At 52.6% G+C, this 18,155-nt stretch overlaps 1 protein-coding gene across 1 annotated transcript; it reads right to left on the bottom strand.

Moving 5' to 3' along the window:
* Window positions 1–691: 691 nt before the first annotated feature.
* ING5 (inhibitor of growth family member 5) lies at window positions 692–17,266 on the bottom strand. The gene is made up of 8 exons (XM_081051402.1): window positions 17,215–17,266; window positions 14,810–14,881; window positions 13,027–13,193; window positions 11,825–11,936; window positions 11,566–11,659; window positions 6,138–6,273; window positions 5,886–5,947; window positions 692–4,102 (listed from the first exon to the last, which is right to left on the bottom strand). Exons 1-8 carry the CDS (start codon window positions 17,249–17,251, stop codon window positions 4,060–4,062), a joined length of 723 nt encoding a protein of 240 aa, XP_080907528.1. The 5' UTR covers window positions 17,252–17,266; the 3' UTR covers window positions 692–4,059.
* Window positions 17,267–18,155: the final 889 nt, after the last annotated feature.

Below are 18,155 nucleotides of genomic sequence, written 5' to 3'. Positions count from 1 at the left end.
ATTGTGCCAGTTGTCAGGCCTATTCAGTGACACAGGCTGGCACTGGGAAGATAACCAGACAAATGTCCCTTCCCACCCGACTGCCGTAGGCCCTCGCTATCTAGACCAGCAGCATCTTGCACCTGTGGGGATTAGTAGCAATTCAGAACCAGTGAAGCTGACTGCCCCCACCCCAAAACAGCTGGCGTTTCCTTTCCCAGGCAGTCACCCACACAAATGGCCGCAGGTGCCCTGTGGTGGACTCCAGGTCCGTGAGTGGTTTTCATGTGGAAAATGGGTGAGGCTGAGCTGCTCCATTGTGGTGACCTTGTTGGGTTTCTGGACCCTGATCGTTAACACTCTCAAGGAAACGTCCTGAAAACTATTTAGACCCCAAAGGGGTCTTGACAGCCATGCCAGTCTTGGAAGGCACTTGAGGCCTCCATAAAGTGACCCCAGCGCTGTCATCTATGCACATCTTTCTTGTGAGCTTGGGAACCAACTTCTGACACTACGACACAGCTGAGGGCCAGAGCTGGCCACTGAGCAAGGTGAGGCCCAGGGCCCCATGCAGACCCATGGCCAGCAAAGCATTCTCCTGCAGCTCACCACACATCCTCTTCACAATTCACCCCAGGACACACTGACCACCGCTGGCCACAATGCTGGAGTTTTCGCATTCCCCAAACGATGCAGTCTCTTAACGTTTGTTCCAAAAAATACTTTATTTATTAAACAATATATCCATAATCTATAACATGATCCAAAAATACAGATATACATCTTTACATTATTTAATAAAAAGATTTACAATATTATCTTTCCTTTACAAAGGAACATAGATAATTCCTTGAAAATAAAATGTAACATTCATGTTAAAGCTGCATCATCTTTTTGGATGAAATGTGGTAAAGGTGAACACCACAAAATACCTACATAGGAAGAAACTTCATAGGACTGTCTCCTGAATGAGGACATTTTTCTTAGACTTCCCATTTTAAAATTCCTCTCAGGACAGGAATCGCTATTCACTAAAAATTGAGGAAACCTTAGCTCTGCAATGACCAGAAATGTCCAGCGATGGGGCAGGCCTTGGCTGTGGCACGTGGGGAAGCCGCTCTGTGGACGTTATTGCTTGAAGCAGCCTCTGACAAGGGACAGGGCAGGAGGCCCAGTGCAGTGTAGCCGTCTGGAACGGCACTGACACACAGCTAGACTTGTCCCCATACTTCCCAGAACATCCCACTGTTACAGGTGCACATGGCTGTGTTGGGCGTTTGCTGCCCCGGGGAGACCAGAAGCCACTGGCTCTCCTGACCCTGGCCTGTATAGGTCTCAGGTCCACCTGTCCGGGGACCCCAGCCTGCACAGTGGGGACAGTCATCTGCCCAAGGACCCCAGCCTGCATTGTCGGGACAGTCACTTAAGCCTCTGCCCAGCCAACAGCTCCACTAGCACAGCCACAGATGCAGGGGCTCAGCTAACAAACTGTTTCTATTAGTGCAGCATGTGTCCTCCAGTTGGAGAACTGGAGGCTGATGACATACACTCAGGACAAGGAAAATGGTTCTGCTTGTCCTTGGAACATGACACTTCTTCTCTTACAAGTAAAGCCCACAGACGCAGAAGGCCGGCAGCCTGGGCTCAGACGGTTGCCAGGGGGACCACTGGGCCGACACTGACCCCCTCAACCTGAGGGATGAGGCTGGGTCCACAGCCACCCCAGGATCAGGTGTGAGGCCTGGCAGACGGGGGTCTGGCCTGAATCGCACCCCCTGGACAGGGCGGCCAGACCATGTGGAACAACGCTTGGGTGGTGCAAGCAGTGTGGGCTGAAGCCAGGCCAAGTGGCTTCACATTTTCTCCCTGCCAGACAACCCTCAAGTCTTCCTGACTCCTAGATGGTATTAATGGTCGGGAAGACGTGTGATCATCATGCAACCATCGTCCAAGGGGAACTTCGATTCTGCTCATGGTTTCTGTCTCCTTCAGAGCTGCACGCATGTGATTTTGGTGATACCATTCTAACTGGCAAAAGTACACACTAGAAACAGACAAGCACAGAAACTTAAAAAAGGTCGACACATGGGATGTTACACTGGCAAGCAGGATGACATCGAACTTTCAACAAAAGCCTAAGACACAGAAGTCGGCCATCTTTCCTGAGAAATGAACGAGGCCTCAGGTAACCAGGTGACGACAATCAGACTAACCATCCACCAGCTTACATCTACAAACACCACTGTTTTTCCATGGCGACCATGGGTGTGAAGTATTCACAGATGAAGTGCAAATATTAAATCAGTTTCTACAGAATCACCACAAACTTACTATACTTACCTATTCTCTCCATAAAAACTGGTTAAAGACGGAAGAAAACATTTTTCCACAATTAATTCCCCACAATTTCTTTACACCTGTGTTAACATGGAACTAAGTTATTAAATACCAGCAGCGTGCCTTGTTTCCGGCGTGGCTGAGACCGGGTGTGCTGGCGGATGCTCGTTCTGAGGCCGCCCCCATCCCTCCTTCCTGAGCAGCAGGAAGGCATCGGTTATGAAAACGCTCGTCAGGCCTGGGGACCCACTGGGGACAGGCCATAGCAGCTGTTGAGCCCCTACCCTAACCATCCAGCCCAAGGCTGGAAGGGTCCCACATGCTGAACTAAGCCCCCCATAGTTATCTGGGAACAAGTTCCACTCCCTGGGCTCACTCCAGAAAGGACAGCAGTCCAGACACGTCCAGTGCGTATAAGACCTGCTGAGAACCACACACGTTCCAGCCGGACCCTGGCTGCCCTCTGACATCCCGCTGTCATTGCGGAATATCAACTCATTTGCGGGGCAGTGTGTCCCAGACACAGCTTCACGAGTTCCTCTCTGCCTTACTTATTTCCTCTCCTGGGTGAAAGCTGACGAAGTAGGAGGGAAGGATATAGTAAACGAGCCCATCAGAAGGAAGCAGGTGGCTCATTCCTCACAAAGAGAACGCGATTCTTCTGGGCATTTCACATCTCAATTCCACGCTGCACCAGGACATGAGGACAGACAGTTCCTGTCTTTCTTCAGGAATCCTGACTTCTCCAAATCATGGGGCCTTGCAGAGTCCAGAGGCACTCCTGACAGTCACACCAAGAGGCACCATCACAAGTGAATCCTAACACCTCAAATGTATGTAATGTCCCTCAACTATTATCAAAAAGACAGCTCAAAATCAGCTTGGTGAATGCTGATTAGACAGGAGGTCCACTCTCGTTCCTCCACTGCATTGCAGAACTGCGACTGCGGCACAAGAAACACACAAATCACGTCACATCACTGCTGCCCTCCCAGTGTAGGCTGCTAACCCAGTGCACAACACAAACAGCTTTAAGATTGACTCTGAGCAGACTGGACCCCCTATCTTCATGCAATTACAACAACTTCATCTTCACAGTAAAAACGTCTGGAATACCAGAGAAACAGAGCTATGAGCCCATCTGTCACACTGGCTCTTATTGGTGCTGGTTGTGGCCGTCTGCCTCTCCAGAGTGTTCACCTAGAAGGCAAAACCCTCAGGGTGGGAAACAGTCCAGATGGCAAAGGCGGTCACTGCGAGGCAGAGCTGAGGTGTGAGGGTGCCCACCGGCACCGCCCCTCGGTGAGGACAGACGCGCTTCCAGTGGTGATGGGCTCTCAGGGAGCAGTCCAGGGAATATAGACCACGTGAGGCTCACACCTCTAGCTGCAAAGTAATGGCAGCATATGCACCAGGCTGGACGTCCCAGTGCACCCAGCACTCCCCACGCACATTCCCATGGAGTCCCTCGAGCTCCTCGTGGGACTGCTGTGCTCAGTGCAGGGGTCTGTACGAAAAGTCCCAATAAAGTCCCTGTGGCAAGTTCCGATGAGATCGCTCCTCTGTGCAAACAGGGCTCAGGTGGGTTCTTGTTTGTTTTAGGAAGTATCCAGAATTACAACTGGCCATCAAGTTATTAAATGTCATTCGAAACAAGGTAGTTTTAAAATGAAAATAAAATATTGCAACGTGAATGAAGGAGTGTGTTAACTTGCTCTTCTGGCCCAGGTGTCGACCTCTTCCTTACTTCTTCTTCCTCCTTTCCTGAACACATCGGGGACAGAACCTGTGACAAGAAAGGCACAGCAATCGGCCCTTTGTACCACTCCTGCCAGCATTCGAGAGTCCCAGAGCCCATGTCCCCAGGTGTCCCAGGACAGCTGGACACTGGTGAGACAGCACCAGAAGTGACGCACGCTGCTCTCCTGTTGGGAAAAGCTCCTGAACACACTGAACGTCTAGCTCATCTGCTTTGAAGTTGAGAAATACAAATCAATCAGCACGACTGCTTTCCTCCTGATCAGGAGGGAAGGATATAGTAAACGAGCCCATCAGAGGTAAGAGCTCTTCCCTGTGCCATCACAGGGTCAGCAGTGATCAAACTGGAGACAATCCCACGGGGCAGGCTGCACCAGGCAGCCCCACGGACTCCCAGGCCCGCCCTGCAGGTCTGACTGGCCAGAAGGCTGCACGCTAACATGTGCTCCCTGGTGGCCCTGGGCAAGCAAGTCCCAGAGCCTTCGATCAAGGGTTCTCTCAGGCACTCCTGCACCACGGCAGCCAGTGACAAGGGGACATGCCATGCTGCTTTCCCCTTCAGCCCTCCTGAGCTCCCTAGAAGGAGGCAGCTGATGCGGGAGTGACTGAGCTCGTCCCTGCCCCCTGCCTATCCCAGCCAAGCCCCAGAGAAAAGCAGCTCTCCCAGCATCACATTCCCGCATGGCGAGAACGTGGCAGTGAGCTCCCACCTCACTGACAGGGAAGAGCCTGTGCATGCACTGATCTCTAAAAAGACCACAGAGAAAACAGGACTAACACAGCCTGCCTCCCTAGCTCCATCTAACCTGCCTGTTCCGCCGCATGGCAGCTGGGCTGACACAGCACCCCCTCTCTTCCGAGGCAAAGCTATTTTCCAATGCCTGCTAGACTCTTCCAGCCTAAGTCCCGCAAACAACCCACAGCCAGCATGTCCAAAATCAAACTCAAATCAAACCTCTCTGCCTCGTGTCCAACCCGTCGACGCAGGAGCCCCCCCATCACTGATGGAGCCTGCCCGGCAGGGCGGCCTCCTCAGCCTGGCGGGCCGCCTAGCTCTGCAGCTCTGCCTGCCAGGGCCCCACTCACGGCCCTGTCACCCGTGCCACTGAGCACGGTCGGGGCCTGCTGTGTCACTCACTTCTTAGATGCTCCACACGTCCTGGTGTAAGACATGGGGGCGCCCCACCTTGCTGTTGTCCGCTGAGGACCAGGGTAACGCAGAGTGCCCTTTGGGGTGTCTGATCCCCGTCTGCACACAAGCAGAGGCATCCCACACACACAAACAAGGACGGAAACACGTCTAATTGTTCAGTTTAGAACGTATATCCATTTTTAACACAAGTGAACAACCCAGGTTTTTATTTAAGTGAAATCGTAGGAACAACTGAATCCAGGATCAAGAGCAGGAGAAGCTGGCTCCCGACCAGACAGCGTACCCACCCTAGTCCCATCTTTCATGCTGTGCTGCTAAGCGCCCCTGGAAGCTTTCCCAGGGGAAAAGAACCCCCCATGTCTCATTTGTACTTAGGATTATCTGGACCTCACTCAAAAGTCCACAATGGCCCTTCTTCACAACAGAAATGTAAGTATTATGCAAATAGAATAAAAGACACACACCCCGGTGAGGTGGGCAGCAAAAGTCCCTCTGCCAGGTTGGCCTGGGGACCCAGGACCGATGAGTGACAATGGCCTGGTCCCCAAAGCCACACCAAGAGTGCTGGGGGCCCCATCCTCCCACCTGTTCTTGAGAGGAGCCAACACAGGAGGGTGCCCGGTGGGCAGGAGGAGACAGAGCAGCACCCCATACTAACCATTTTCCTTTGGGTTTCGTGGTCAGGTCCACACAGGCAAAGTGAAACCATTCGATGGGACACTGCAAAGCAGAGGGGACAGCCGGCAGTCAGCGCTCTGCTGTTCTGTGACCCAGAAACAGACAACCACCTGCCCCCCAACCTGGCACAAGACCCCGCCCAAGGGCCCACAGTGGACGCCAGTGTGCAGGACCCCATCTCAACGCCCCACGTCCTGCGGCAGCACCCGCCTCGCCATGCCCCGACACTCACGTCCGGATTGTCACAGCCTATCATCTCCCCATAGGACACCTGGTGGCACAGGCAGTAGGTGGGCTCGTTGGGGTCCACAGGCATGTCCAGCACGTCAGAGGGATGTACTGACAGGATGGTGTCGGTGAGCTCAGACCTGGGGGATACGGCCGCCGTGAGCAGGTGGGTGGGGACGCGACGCCTCCCACAGTGCCAGATAGGGGTAGAGGGGCAGCGACACTGACCGGCTGCAAAGGGAAAACCACTCACCTCACAGCATGGAGTCCAGGCCCATTCTGGGGACATGCATCCATCCCGTCTTGGTCCCTTCACCTGGACAGGACCTGCTCCCAGGGCTCCCTCCCCCAGCCCCAGGGTGACCCTCCTCGGCCTCCTGGGGGCCCTCTCCCCCTCTGGAACATGTCACCACCAGCGACGCCCGAGAACCCTGCCTGGATTCTACCCAAGACGGGTCCAGGTGTCTGAATGGCCCTGCCTTCACCAGCTCTCTCCTGGTCCCTCCCATGAAAAAGGCTGGCATGTTCCCACCACACATCCCCACGGTTACCATCATTCACCCCAAAACCCACAGAACCCACCAGCTCCCCTCACATTCCCGAGCCCACCACCGCCCACCCAACACCGGGGACACTTCTGACTGCAACCACCCTCCCTGCCCACCCCAGTGAAGCAGGTCTGTCGCCCTCCACCCCTCAGCTCCCCTTGGGGTCTCTAACCAGTGGCGGAGCCAGGATCCCACCGTGCCTACATGCCCCTCCAGGCAGCAAACAGGTGGGACAGTGGCAATGGACGTCCACCTGTTAAAGGGAAGGGACCGGGGCATCAAGTTTTTATGTGTTTCAGTATTTTTCAAATAAAGCTGCAGGCCACCATAGACAGTACAGTCCTATCAGTACAGAGAGGAAATCTTCTGACCATCCCCCCAAATCAAGAACACACGCGGTAAAGGGAAAGTGAGCAACAGTGGCAGGCAGACAACTCAAACATCATGACAAGAGTGACGTGAGGAGAGTCTGCTTCCAAAGAGAATCGCCCCCTCTCCTTTTCCATCGACCTCGTGAGAAAGGTCGTGCAGGTTTGCAGTCATGTTCCAGGCCTCATACTGCCCCCTGGCTGCCACACGGTCCCAGCAAACACGTTGCCCTCCAGTCGTGCCCCCCCACCCCCCACCCCACCCCTGGCATGAGTGCTGCCTGTGCGGGCTCCAGGCCAATCTGAGTCTCTTCCCTCTGCTCTGTCTCTGAGGACAGGCAAGGCTTTCTCTTTATATCTGAAAACTGTCAGTGTCACAAGTGTCCTATCCATGTGCTGTAACACTGTTGCAGGCAACAGTCACAGTCATCCTCAGGCTAGGGCACTGGTTCCTTGCCACCGCTGACACCTAGATTTGTCACCGTGGCCGAGACTGTCTGGCTCTGTCCTGCCTCCTAGGTGCTCATGCTGGGTGCTCAGGCAAATCCTCTGACAGTCATACTGTACACAGAACGCTGTACTGCTCTCTACGCTTCACCACTGACTTCATTTCAGCTGGTAACTGACTCATGCCTGTCACCCTGGGTTCAAGGGTGGCAGCAGGAGAGGCTGCAGGGGCCGAGGGACCACCTGGCAAGGATACCACTCAGTCAGCAAGGAAGTCTCACCTAAGGAGGCTCCAGGTGGTGTCCCTCCAGGGGTGCTGAGTGCTGCTGCTACCTCCAGAGGGAAGCACCAGGAGGTCACGGGCAGGCCGAGCTCACGAGGGCCTTTCCTGCTTGCCAAGCTTGTCCCTCGGGCAGGCCAGGTGACCCTACCATCGGGCACTGCTTGCTGTGGCGCTACTGGGCTAATTTCCCTGAACATGGCATACATCCGTCACCAGACAGTAGTACCAGGAGACCCCTCCCAAACACTTCAGGTAGCTTTGGGATTCAGGCGCTACAAGAATAACTGTCCGTGTCCATATGCAGGTCCTGCCTTGCCAGAGAGCAGCACTGCCAGGCAAGTTCCTCAGGCTGCGACTGTGTGTCTGGGCAGCCTCAACTTGGGGCTCCACAGACAGAAAAGGAGGACATCTGCAACATGCCATACTAGGAAAAGCCCTGCCAGCCCGAGCACGCCCTGCAGAGTCTCCCACCAGGGAAGACGGAACCCGTAACACACCACACACTGTGAAGCCACTGTGCCCACAGGACACAGGAGTGTGCGAGAGCTCCAGACCCAGGGACAGAGTGGGTTCCCCACGCACATCTCAGGACTGCATCCTGGGAGCCGTGCCACCCGGTATCCTACAGGATCCAGGGTGAGCCCATCGGCTGTCACTCAAGTCACCCATCTGACCCTGTATTGCCCTTGCGTTCCCGAGCCACCAAGGTTGGGTGGCGGGACAGTCTCAGAGCAGACCTCAGCATCTCACGTACCCCTCGCTTCAGCCCATCTCTGGCTGTTCGACATCTGCAAAATGACAGTAACAGCACCACAACTCAGGGTCGCCGTGGACAGGAAATGGATTCACGCCAATGTGCCAGGTGCAGCCCAACCCACTGACCATAACACAAACGTCTCCCCCTATCATCGGCACTGGGGCAGCCACCGCCCCTCAGCGCTGTTAGATAGCAGTCACCAACACGCACACTGGCACAGCTATCAGAAATAGCTGCGTGGCCCAGCCATGTCAAGCGTGCCAGCAGGGATGGCTGTGACACATGTGGTGTGGGTCACCACTGATATCTAAGGCACAGCCAGGCACACGTCCCGTCTTGTCCCCTCTGGGAGTGACCTCAGGTGAGGAACAGACAAATGAGAATGTCTGCTCCTCCCCAGACAAGGCCCAGGCTGCCTTAAGGTCCTGGGCAGGACAACTGGGAACACAGCTGCCACCACGAGTTCAAAAAACAAACCCAACAAATTGCTAAAACCACATTTTAAAGACAGTGGAAGACTGAGGAGTGACGGGCTGGGAGCCCTAGGGTGGAGAGGGACAGCTGCGAGGGAGCGAGCAGGCCCTGCGTCTCCTGGGCTTAGCCGACGGCACCAAGTCAGGACCCTGCATGCATGGTGGCTGGGACCCCAGTCCATTTACTGAACCCAGGGACCACGCAGAGGCTACAGGGTGATGGAGAGGCAGAGTGAGATCCCTGTCATGTCCTTGGGGAAGGGGCCTACCTCCGACTTGGCCAGCCCGCACTCCCAGACCTCCGCAGACTGTGGAAGCAGCATGGACAGGAGGCGAGAAAGAAGGTAAACATGGCCAAAGCACTGACTGCCCTCCAGGCATAAACGGTTTGAACATAAAAGGATGATAAAGGAAAAAGAGACACCATGCAAAAATTCATCATCTGGACAGCTGGACGAACTATAGTAATATCAGACAAAGTAGACTTCAAAACAAAGAATATTAGAAGGAATAAAGAAATAAATTTCATAATGATAAAGGAGTCCATTATTTTTTAAAAACTTAAATGTATATGGAGAATCAAATAACAAAGCTTCAAGATAGATGAAGCAAAAGCAAACTGAACAGAAAGGAGAATAGACAAATCCGTAACTAGAATTGGAAATTTCAACAATCCTATTTCAAAAATTTATAGAACTAAACAGAGTATCAGTTAAGGATACAGAAGACTGGGACAACACTACCCACCAAGCGATCAGACTGACATTTAAAGCACACTCCACCCAACAACAGAAAAACATACATTCTTTTCAAGTGAACATGAACATTCAGCAAGACAGGCCATAAACCATAACACAACTCAAACTCAGTCGATTGCAGAGGATTTCAACTACAGAACGTTCTCTGATCACTGCAAAATTAAAACGGAAATTGAAATCAGAAAATTACATGGAAAAATCTGAATTACCTGGAAACTGAGAAACATACTTCTACATAAGCTGTGGGTTAATGAAAAACCACAAAGGGAATTTTGAAATATTCTGAATGGAATAAAAATAAAAATACAACTTATCTAAATTTGTGGGATGCAGTAAAACAGAAATTAGAAGGAAATTTATAGCTTTAAATATTTAAAAAAGAAAGAAGGTGTGAAAATCAATGATCTACGCTACTTTTACCTTAAAAAGATAGAGGGGAAAAAAAACAAAGTAAATTTAAGTTAAATAGTAGGAAGGAAATAATAAAAATAAGAACAGAAATAAATGCAATAGAAAACAGGGTGAAGGAAAAAAAAAAATCAATGAAACCAAAAGCTAGTTCTCTGAAAAGATCAACACAAAATGAAAGAAGACATAAATTACCAGGCCCGAAGGGGTCATCTGTACAGATCCTACAACATCAGAAGGATGATGTAATATTATAAACAACTTGATGTCAATTAATCAGACAACTTATAAGAAAGAACAAATACTTGAAAGACACAGATTACCAAAACTGACTCTAGAAGAAATAAACAGCAGGAATAGTTCCATAACTGTAAAGAAATTGAATAGAGCATCAAACCACGAGGACATCTGCAAAAGAGGACATCTTAGTATATGTCAATTATTCCTTAATAAAATAAATCTCCAATCTCAAAGGTCCAGGAATGCACACGTCGGGGACAGAACTAGGAAGAAAGAATGGGAACACACACTGGATAACTGTGGACGGTGCCTACTTGGGGCAGGGGCAGGTCATGGTTTCAACGGGTACATAAAAGGCTCCGGGCAGCAGTCAGACTGACCAGTCAGACTCTCACAGCCCTTCATTAAACTGACCGCCTGTTCTGTGTGCTGGTCTGTGTCTGGGTGCTGTTTCACAATGCAAAAGCTGCCATGTGGGTGTTTTAAAAGATGAAAGTTTAAACACCAGGTTTTATAACCAAAACCTTTCTCTTTTTGTCAAGAACTCTTCTGACCTCTCCCCATAACTGTCAGAATCGTCTACACAGAAGTCACCTGGCATTCTACCATTTTCTCTTCAATCTAAATACCACTTTTGGGAAACAACACTACAGTACCTGGGAGGGGGGAGTAGGTAGGAGAAGGCTTTAAATGAAACATTCTCAAGTTTAAGTTAAATGACATGTGTATTTAATAAATGTAATCACACAATTTAATAATATGTACAAAAAATATATTTATATATGAAACGATCAACAGATATATATTCAGCTACTAAAGAGTGGCTTAGCTTGAACTGTCACACACTGTTGTGTCACTCGAGAGGCAGGACACACAGGGGCTCAGAGAACGAGTTGTGGGGCAAACCCGCCGCTCCCGCACACTGGCTGTCAAGCTCGGGCAGGTGCCCTCCCTGGGAGCCACCGGTGATAACGCTGCTCACGTCGGGCTGCCGTGAGGACTGATGGACCAACACCCGTAAAGCCCGGAGAACTACAGTTACCCCGGCAGGGGGTGAGCACCTCCTCAGGGGTGGCTGTCACTGGTGTTCTAGACCCTGACAATCACTAATGGCATCTGGGGGAAAGAGTAAAGAAAAACAGCCTCTCACCCTCCTTTGTGCTTCTTCTTCTTTGGAGTGTCTTCTTCTGAGGCCCTGCGGCCTCGGCCCCGGGAGCCTTTCTTTTCCTTCTGACCTCGACCTTCTGGAAGACAAGAAAGACCCCAATTATTTTCCCAGAATTCACTGAAGCAGGACTAGATTTACTTAAATAGGGTATTTACCGTACTGATCCTAATACATTTATCAGACAAAATTCTTTGAAACTCTCGAGTTAAAAGTAACAAAGTAAGGAAAAATTAAGACTTGCTTTTTAACCCTCTTCCTCCAGAGCTTTCAAAGTCACTGCTCTCCATCTTGTCCTTGAGATCTGCTTCAAAGCGCGCCAGGTCTGCGTCGAGCCTTCGAATGTGCTTGTCCACCTGCACACAAGGATTCTCCAAGTCTTACTTAAAAACGAAAGCAAAGACCTCAGGAGTCACAAACACATTGCAAGCCAACCGACAAGCACTCTATTGCCCTTTAACTGAGTCTTCCATTAAAGAAAGCTCTGCTAAGACGAAGCCATGATTTCGAAATGTAATCAAAATGTAATCTCTGATACCCCAACAGAATAAACCCTACTCAGGAAGAACCATGGCGGTAGCAGTGAGACACAGACTAGTGAGGGGCAATGGAAGGGGGCGAGGGAATTTCATGTCAAGTCCTAATTTAAAAAGCTGAGGAACGGATGGGTTCTTAACCAGAAAAACCCAAAAAAAGGAAAACAGACAATTACTCTAGTGCTTTAGGCACAGGGTGAACTCGAAGAAAGAAAGAAAGCAATACGGTCAGCGCAATGGGCCAGGGCAAGTGCCATTGCTCCTGGGTGAGGGACATCCACGAGGAAGCAGCACCACGCACCACCTGACCCAGGGGCTCCTGACACCCGACCCAGCCCCAAGTCACAGCCACAAGGGAAGAGTGACAACACCCTTCCGTGTCTGGAAATGAACTACAATCTTAAGTTCATTATGCTTCAGAGATGAAATCTGCCTTAACGACAACTGATTGGACCGAACTCTTTAGAAAACAGGCTGCTTACTCTAAAGATGCAGCATTTTGGGGTCTCCTTCTAGAGCATCCTTTCTCGAACACAACTTAATTCAGGTTTTGAAAATACCACTGTGCTTTTATTGGGGAGGTGGGGAAGGGCGTTAGTCAGGCGACCGCCGCGAGGCCAGCAGAGCTTGGCCATACGACCTCACGTGCCCCGTGTGGGCTGAGTGAAGTTTACTTGAGAGGAAACAGGACATAAGCAATCCTAGGACTCTTCCTAAAGCTGATCCAAAGGGTTAAAACATAGATACAATGGATAAAAATGGACGGTCTCCCCAGCCAAGTACACAAGCCAACAGGCATAGGAAACAAGATGGTAGCGGTCCCGGGTGAAGGACACCCCCGATTTGTGCTTCCTCTGGAAGCATCGCTCTGCCCAAGCCTGTGAGTGGCCTGCGCCGTTGTACTGCTCACCATCTCGTAGGTCTGCATGGCCAGCTGCACCTTGTCATCGCTGTACTCCTTGCACCTGCTGTAGGCGCCCTGGATGCGCTGCAGGTGTGCCACGCGCTGCTCCGGGGACAGTGTCTTCACTGTGGAAACGTACTCCGCAGCCAGCACGTCGATCTCTGCCTTCTTGTCTGGGACAGAAACGGTGAGGTTAGGCCCACCCCATGCATCACACACGCTCGCCAGCATGGCGACAAGCAAGGCCTCACAATACCAAGTTCAGCAAGGAAGAGACCGTGCACACACGCAGCTGTGCACACACTGTGACCAGGACGACATGCCCAGGGTGGTGCCAGCATATGACTGCTCTCCCAGCGAATGCGCACCGTGCCCTCCCTGATTGTCGAGAATCCCTGTTTAAAGAATAAAGTACTGGCAGAACAGACACAATGCTTAGCTCTTTGGTTTAGAGGTGGGAAGCGACTATCGCAGGTGGAAAGTCTGGGTGGTAGCCGCCAGGGGTGACACAGGTTCCCAGATGCTAGAGGTGGAGAAGCTCACCAGGTGATATTTGCTAAGCAATCCTAAATGTTCATGCTTATTTTGGATGTAAATGCTGTATTTCATAATAACAGAAGTCTCCGTGTTCACCAGTAAGGGTGCTGCACCTTAAGTGAAAAACCAGCTGTTCCGACAATGAAAACGGAATGAAAATTACCCATGCTCATCTCCACAAAATGTAACATCTCAGGGCTAAGGGCAGTCCAGAACTTCAAGAGGGAAGGGCTCCCAATGGCCTTCGATGTCTCAGCAGCCACGGAAGCTGGGAGCTAACACAGAATGCCTGTCAGGTGCTGGGGAATGGCTGTTGGTTGGCCAAATGGTTAATCAAATATGAGGCTAGAACACACACATTTTCAGACATGCAATCCCATACACCCTTTCTTAGGAGGCGACCAGAGATAGGGATCCTTCAAAACAAGAAAGAGGATGTTTAGGACCCAGGAAACAGGGTCTGGACAGAAAAGGGGCAAAGGGGAGGCTGTGAACACCCAGGGCCATGCTGTGCAGGCCCGAAACCAGCAGCCCGGGTGGACCTGCAGGCTCCTGGGGAGGTCTCTGTACAGAGTGAGCACAGACCCAGCCGGGAACCTGGTGCAGCAGACGCACGGAAAACACGGATGTGTATGGAGTGTGAAAAACAAAGCCAACACATACGCAATTAGGAACTACAAGAAAAAGTTACATGTGGTGTGGCTCGGCCGGCTGTAAGCCACCTACCAGGTGGTGCCAATGGAGCTGCCACCACTGGTCCAACACAACTCAAATTCACTGGGAAATGGGAGAGGAGGCGAGCTGCATGAGCTGGGTGGGAGCAACTGCAGAGTAAGTTCATTTCCCATAACAACCGACCAAAGTCTAAAACTGAAGGTTAGTAGAATAAGAAATAGCAGCAAAATGTGAGGCTTAGAAACAGGAACTTAAATATCAATAGATCAAAAGCACTCATTTTTTAAAACTATACACACATAGTTTGAAATTAGAAAATCTTTTAAAGGGAAGAAAAGGTCACAAATATTTTGCCTGTAAGGAGGGGATGATACTTATAGAGATGTGATTTGAAGATGTGTAAGAATCCAAGGAACAAAGTTTGATTTAAAGTATCAGCACTCTTGCTAAGACACCGTCCGACACCCACAGCCTAGGGCGAGGCTGCGGCCCCTCTGCACCGGGTCCCCTGGTGGCCCAGTGCCACTCCAGTACCTGGTGCCACCTTTCCCTGGCTGTACTGAAGGCCAAAACCCACCTTCTGTCCTCTGGTCTAGCTCTCGCATCAGCTGGAAGTTCCTCTGAAGTTCACAGGGAAGGTTCTCGATACCTGAAACACACAGACATGGAGTTCTCAGTAGCAGCACACACATCTGCCCTCTTGACTTTATAGCTAAAGTCTGCATATAATAAGCCCTCTTTGTCGTCTGTTTCTGTTAGGGTTTGGGAGCACAAGGATTACGAAATCTTCTTTTAGATAGGGACAAGTCAGTACCAAACACTGGTAACAGGCCACTACACTTCAGAAGTTGTCAATGCTGGAGAAGTTGGAGGTGAACTTAGAAACAAGTTATGAGCAGAGGCTGAGAAGGTGGCCGTGTGACCCTTTAACCCCAAAGCCCCCCCACAGCGAGCCCGTCCCAAACCCTGGAGTCCCCCTTGGTTTTCCCCCACTTGACTCTGCAACCCAGTGCACGGTTAGCACAGACCAGTGCTGTTGGGCAGAACTTTACGCAAGGATGGAAATGTGCTCTGAGCTGCTCAAGACATGGGCACTGGTCATATGGGGACATTGAGTGCATGAAACAGGGCTAGTACCACTGAGGGACCGAATTTCTAATTTCACTCAAGTTTAATACATTTCAAGTTAAACAGGCCATGCTGAACGGCACATGATGAGGACCTCGCCCCACGCTGCTTAGCCTGCACAGCCAGGATATCCTCCTAGTGCAGGCCAAGCTCCTCCCAGCATGCACAGCCTCTACAAGCCCGACTGGGCTCCTGCATCAGGTCGCGACCCACTCCACACTGCCCACCAGCCAGTGGCCAGTGGTCATTTTAAAAGCTCAACCTAATGTTTCAAAGACACTGCTTAAAGCCCCAGCGCTCCCCAGCTCACCCCGAGAGCTGCACGAAGTCCCAGCCCTGCCCCCGGACTCCCCAGCCTCCTCCCCACCTCCCCAACCTTCTAGCCCTGTCGTACCACCCAGGCCTTGGCAAGACAGAACCATCTCCTGCTCTCAAGGTCTGCTGAGCTCCTTCACAACCCTTAATCTTGTGAGCTTTTTAAACGTACTTCTGCCCATTTGACAGTTAGGTGTCAGGAAAATGAGAATTGTGTCTGTTTTCCTGGCACACAGCAGGTGCTCGAGGAGTGAGCAGGTGCCTACATGATGTGACTCAGGTTCCTCAGACCCTCCCACAGGGCCCACTGGGCAGGCAGCAGGACACAGGAAGGCAAGTGGCCGTGCTCCCTAGCTGGATACCGGCCTCTTCGGTGACAATGCGAGAAGTCCAACCCTACAAGTGCTCAGGATGGGCAGGCAGAGAGCAACAAATGGACAGGACTGGGCAACCCCCTGAGGAAAGCTGACCCTCACTTTCTCCCTCAGAGCAGGGGCTCACTCCCTTCAGCAGCCTCGAGTGGGGCGCCCAGGCCCCAGTGACCATGACTATCCCCAGCACAGCGATCCAGACCATCCAGTCCAACCCCACCCAACATCCCCCAGGCCATGCCCCACAGGAACCAGACAGCCAGGGTCCAAACGTGCATGCCCCTGACAAGCTACTCAGCCTCTACGAAACGAGAGGCATAACCGTCTGCTCAGGAGTGGTCAGGAGGGTCCATCCTGAGCTCCAGGTAAACAGAAGGACGCGTGCGGGAGGAACCTCAGAGACGTTGGCCATGAACACCTTAAGGAGCCCCGTAAGTATCCCCGCGGAAAGGCAAGCACCCTGGGAGGCCCTCCACGCCAGCATCACCTCCCCATCTTGCAGATGCACAAGCTGAGGCTCAGAGCCAAGAAGCGAACCCGGGGACCCCAGGCACGGAGCCCCCGAAGAGTTCAAGGGGATTGGGATCACTTTCTTGGACCTGCGCAGTGGGGGCGGGGCCGAGACCCAGACGGCAGAGGGGCGGGGCCGAGCCGAGGAGCATGGGGCCTAATCGGGGAGGGGTGGATGCGGAGAGGGTGGGAGCTATCGAAGGAGGGCGGGGCCTGGGGGAGACGGTGGGGCCAAACCGAGAGGCCCCGAAAAAAGGAGGGTGGGGCCTCACAGGGGCGGGGCGTAGGCAGGAAAGAAGAGGCCAGTCGGGGAGGGGCGGGGTGGAAGGGCGGGGCCGATGGAATGGGCGGGGCCTGTCAGGGGAAGGCGGGGCCTAGTCGAAGGGGCGGGGCCACCCCGCACTGGCCCCGCCCCTCCATGACGCATATAGAATTGGCGCGGCCGCGATGGCGGGACCCCGTGCTGCACACACACACCCCCCCGCGCGCGCGCGCCCCTCCTTCGTACCCGCCCCGCCCCACGCACGGCCCCGTCGCCCCCGGGAGTCCCGTAGTCTCCACGACCCCCGGGGTTCGCGCGCGAGTCCTGACGTGCGGCGGGGCACGGCAGGGAGGGCCCTACGCGGGCGGCGGCCCAGGGGACGCGGGGGACGCTTACTGTCCAGGTAGTGCTCCAAATACATGGCGGTCGCCATCTTCGTCCGCGGCCGCGCTCTGGGTCTGCGCGGGCGGGCGGCGCCGCGAGAGGCAAGGGGCGGGGCAGGTGCGTTCACTATTAATGAAGCTTGCGCGCTGATTGGCCGGCCGGCGGCGGCGGGTCGATGGCAGGGACCGCCCCCTGCTTTCCGGTCGGCGGGATGCACGCGGCGTCGCGCGGGTGCCGGGTTGGGGTCCCGGCGGGGCAATTGCAAGATCTGGGCGCTCTCCTGTCCTCGGGCCCCCGCCCACTCGGCAGACCGACTCTGACACGTGGCTCGGAAGCCTACGCCCACTCCTGTATTGGGTTGGACGCAGAGTAGGTGCCTGCGAGGAGTGACAAACGTGTTCCAGTGGACGAGAGGGTCCCCGAAGTGCACCGGATGCGCGCAAAAAAACGGGGAGACGGGACACATGTTCGTGGGGGTTAAGGCTGTGTTTGGGCCAGCACACGTTTCTTCAGCGCTGGCTGCTCCCAAGGCTCCTCGGAGAAGGGGTTCTGCGGGACCTCCGCCCGCTCATTAGGGACAGCTGGCCATTAGTCCGAAGGGGTCTGGGGCCGGAACCACACCCCCTCCTTGACCCCTGAGATTAAGGGGGTTGGTCCTACAAGTGGCGTACCCTGACCAATGAATGAGCAGTAGTTTCATTATTGAAAAATGCATTAAGATGTACCCCCCCTTACTGAAGTCTTCGCTAAACCCCAAAAATTAAAAAATGGAAGCGTATTGGCCAATTGTATGTTCATTATAAAAATTCAAACTATACAAGAACTTATAGTTTCCCCTCCCGAGGGAACAGGACTGTGATAATCTTGTTTACCTTTGATTCCAAGAGGTAGTTTGAGTGCATTCTTTCTGGCTGCATTTAATGCTTGATTAGAAAACGTGCACACACGCATAC

The sequence above is a fragment of the Rhinolophus hipposideros genome (genome assembly GCF_964194185.1).
Source record: "Rhinolophus hipposideros genome assembly, chromosome: 6".
Taxonomy (NCBI): Eukaryota; Metazoa; Chordata; class Mammalia; order Chiroptera; family Rhinolophidae; genus Rhinolophus; species Rhinolophus hipposideros.
Note: the sequence above shows the minus strand (reverse complement) of the source record. Positions and strands in the feature narration are given on the sequence as shown.

Bases quoted from the DNA above. Each gene is read 5' to 3' on its own strand.
- ING5 (XM_081051402.1), bottom strand. From the start codon at position 17,251: ATGGCGACCGCCATGTATTTGGAGCACTACCTGGACA. The intron at 11,660-11,824 runs GCAAGTCTTAAT...CTTGTCTTCCAG, and splicing joins TGGAGGAAGAGGGTTAAAAA to AAGGTCGAGGTCAGAAGGAA. The intron at 5,948-6,137 runs GTGAGTGTCGGG...TCTGCTTTGCAG, and splicing joins TAGGCTGTGACAATCCGGAC to TGTCCCATCGAATGGTTTCA.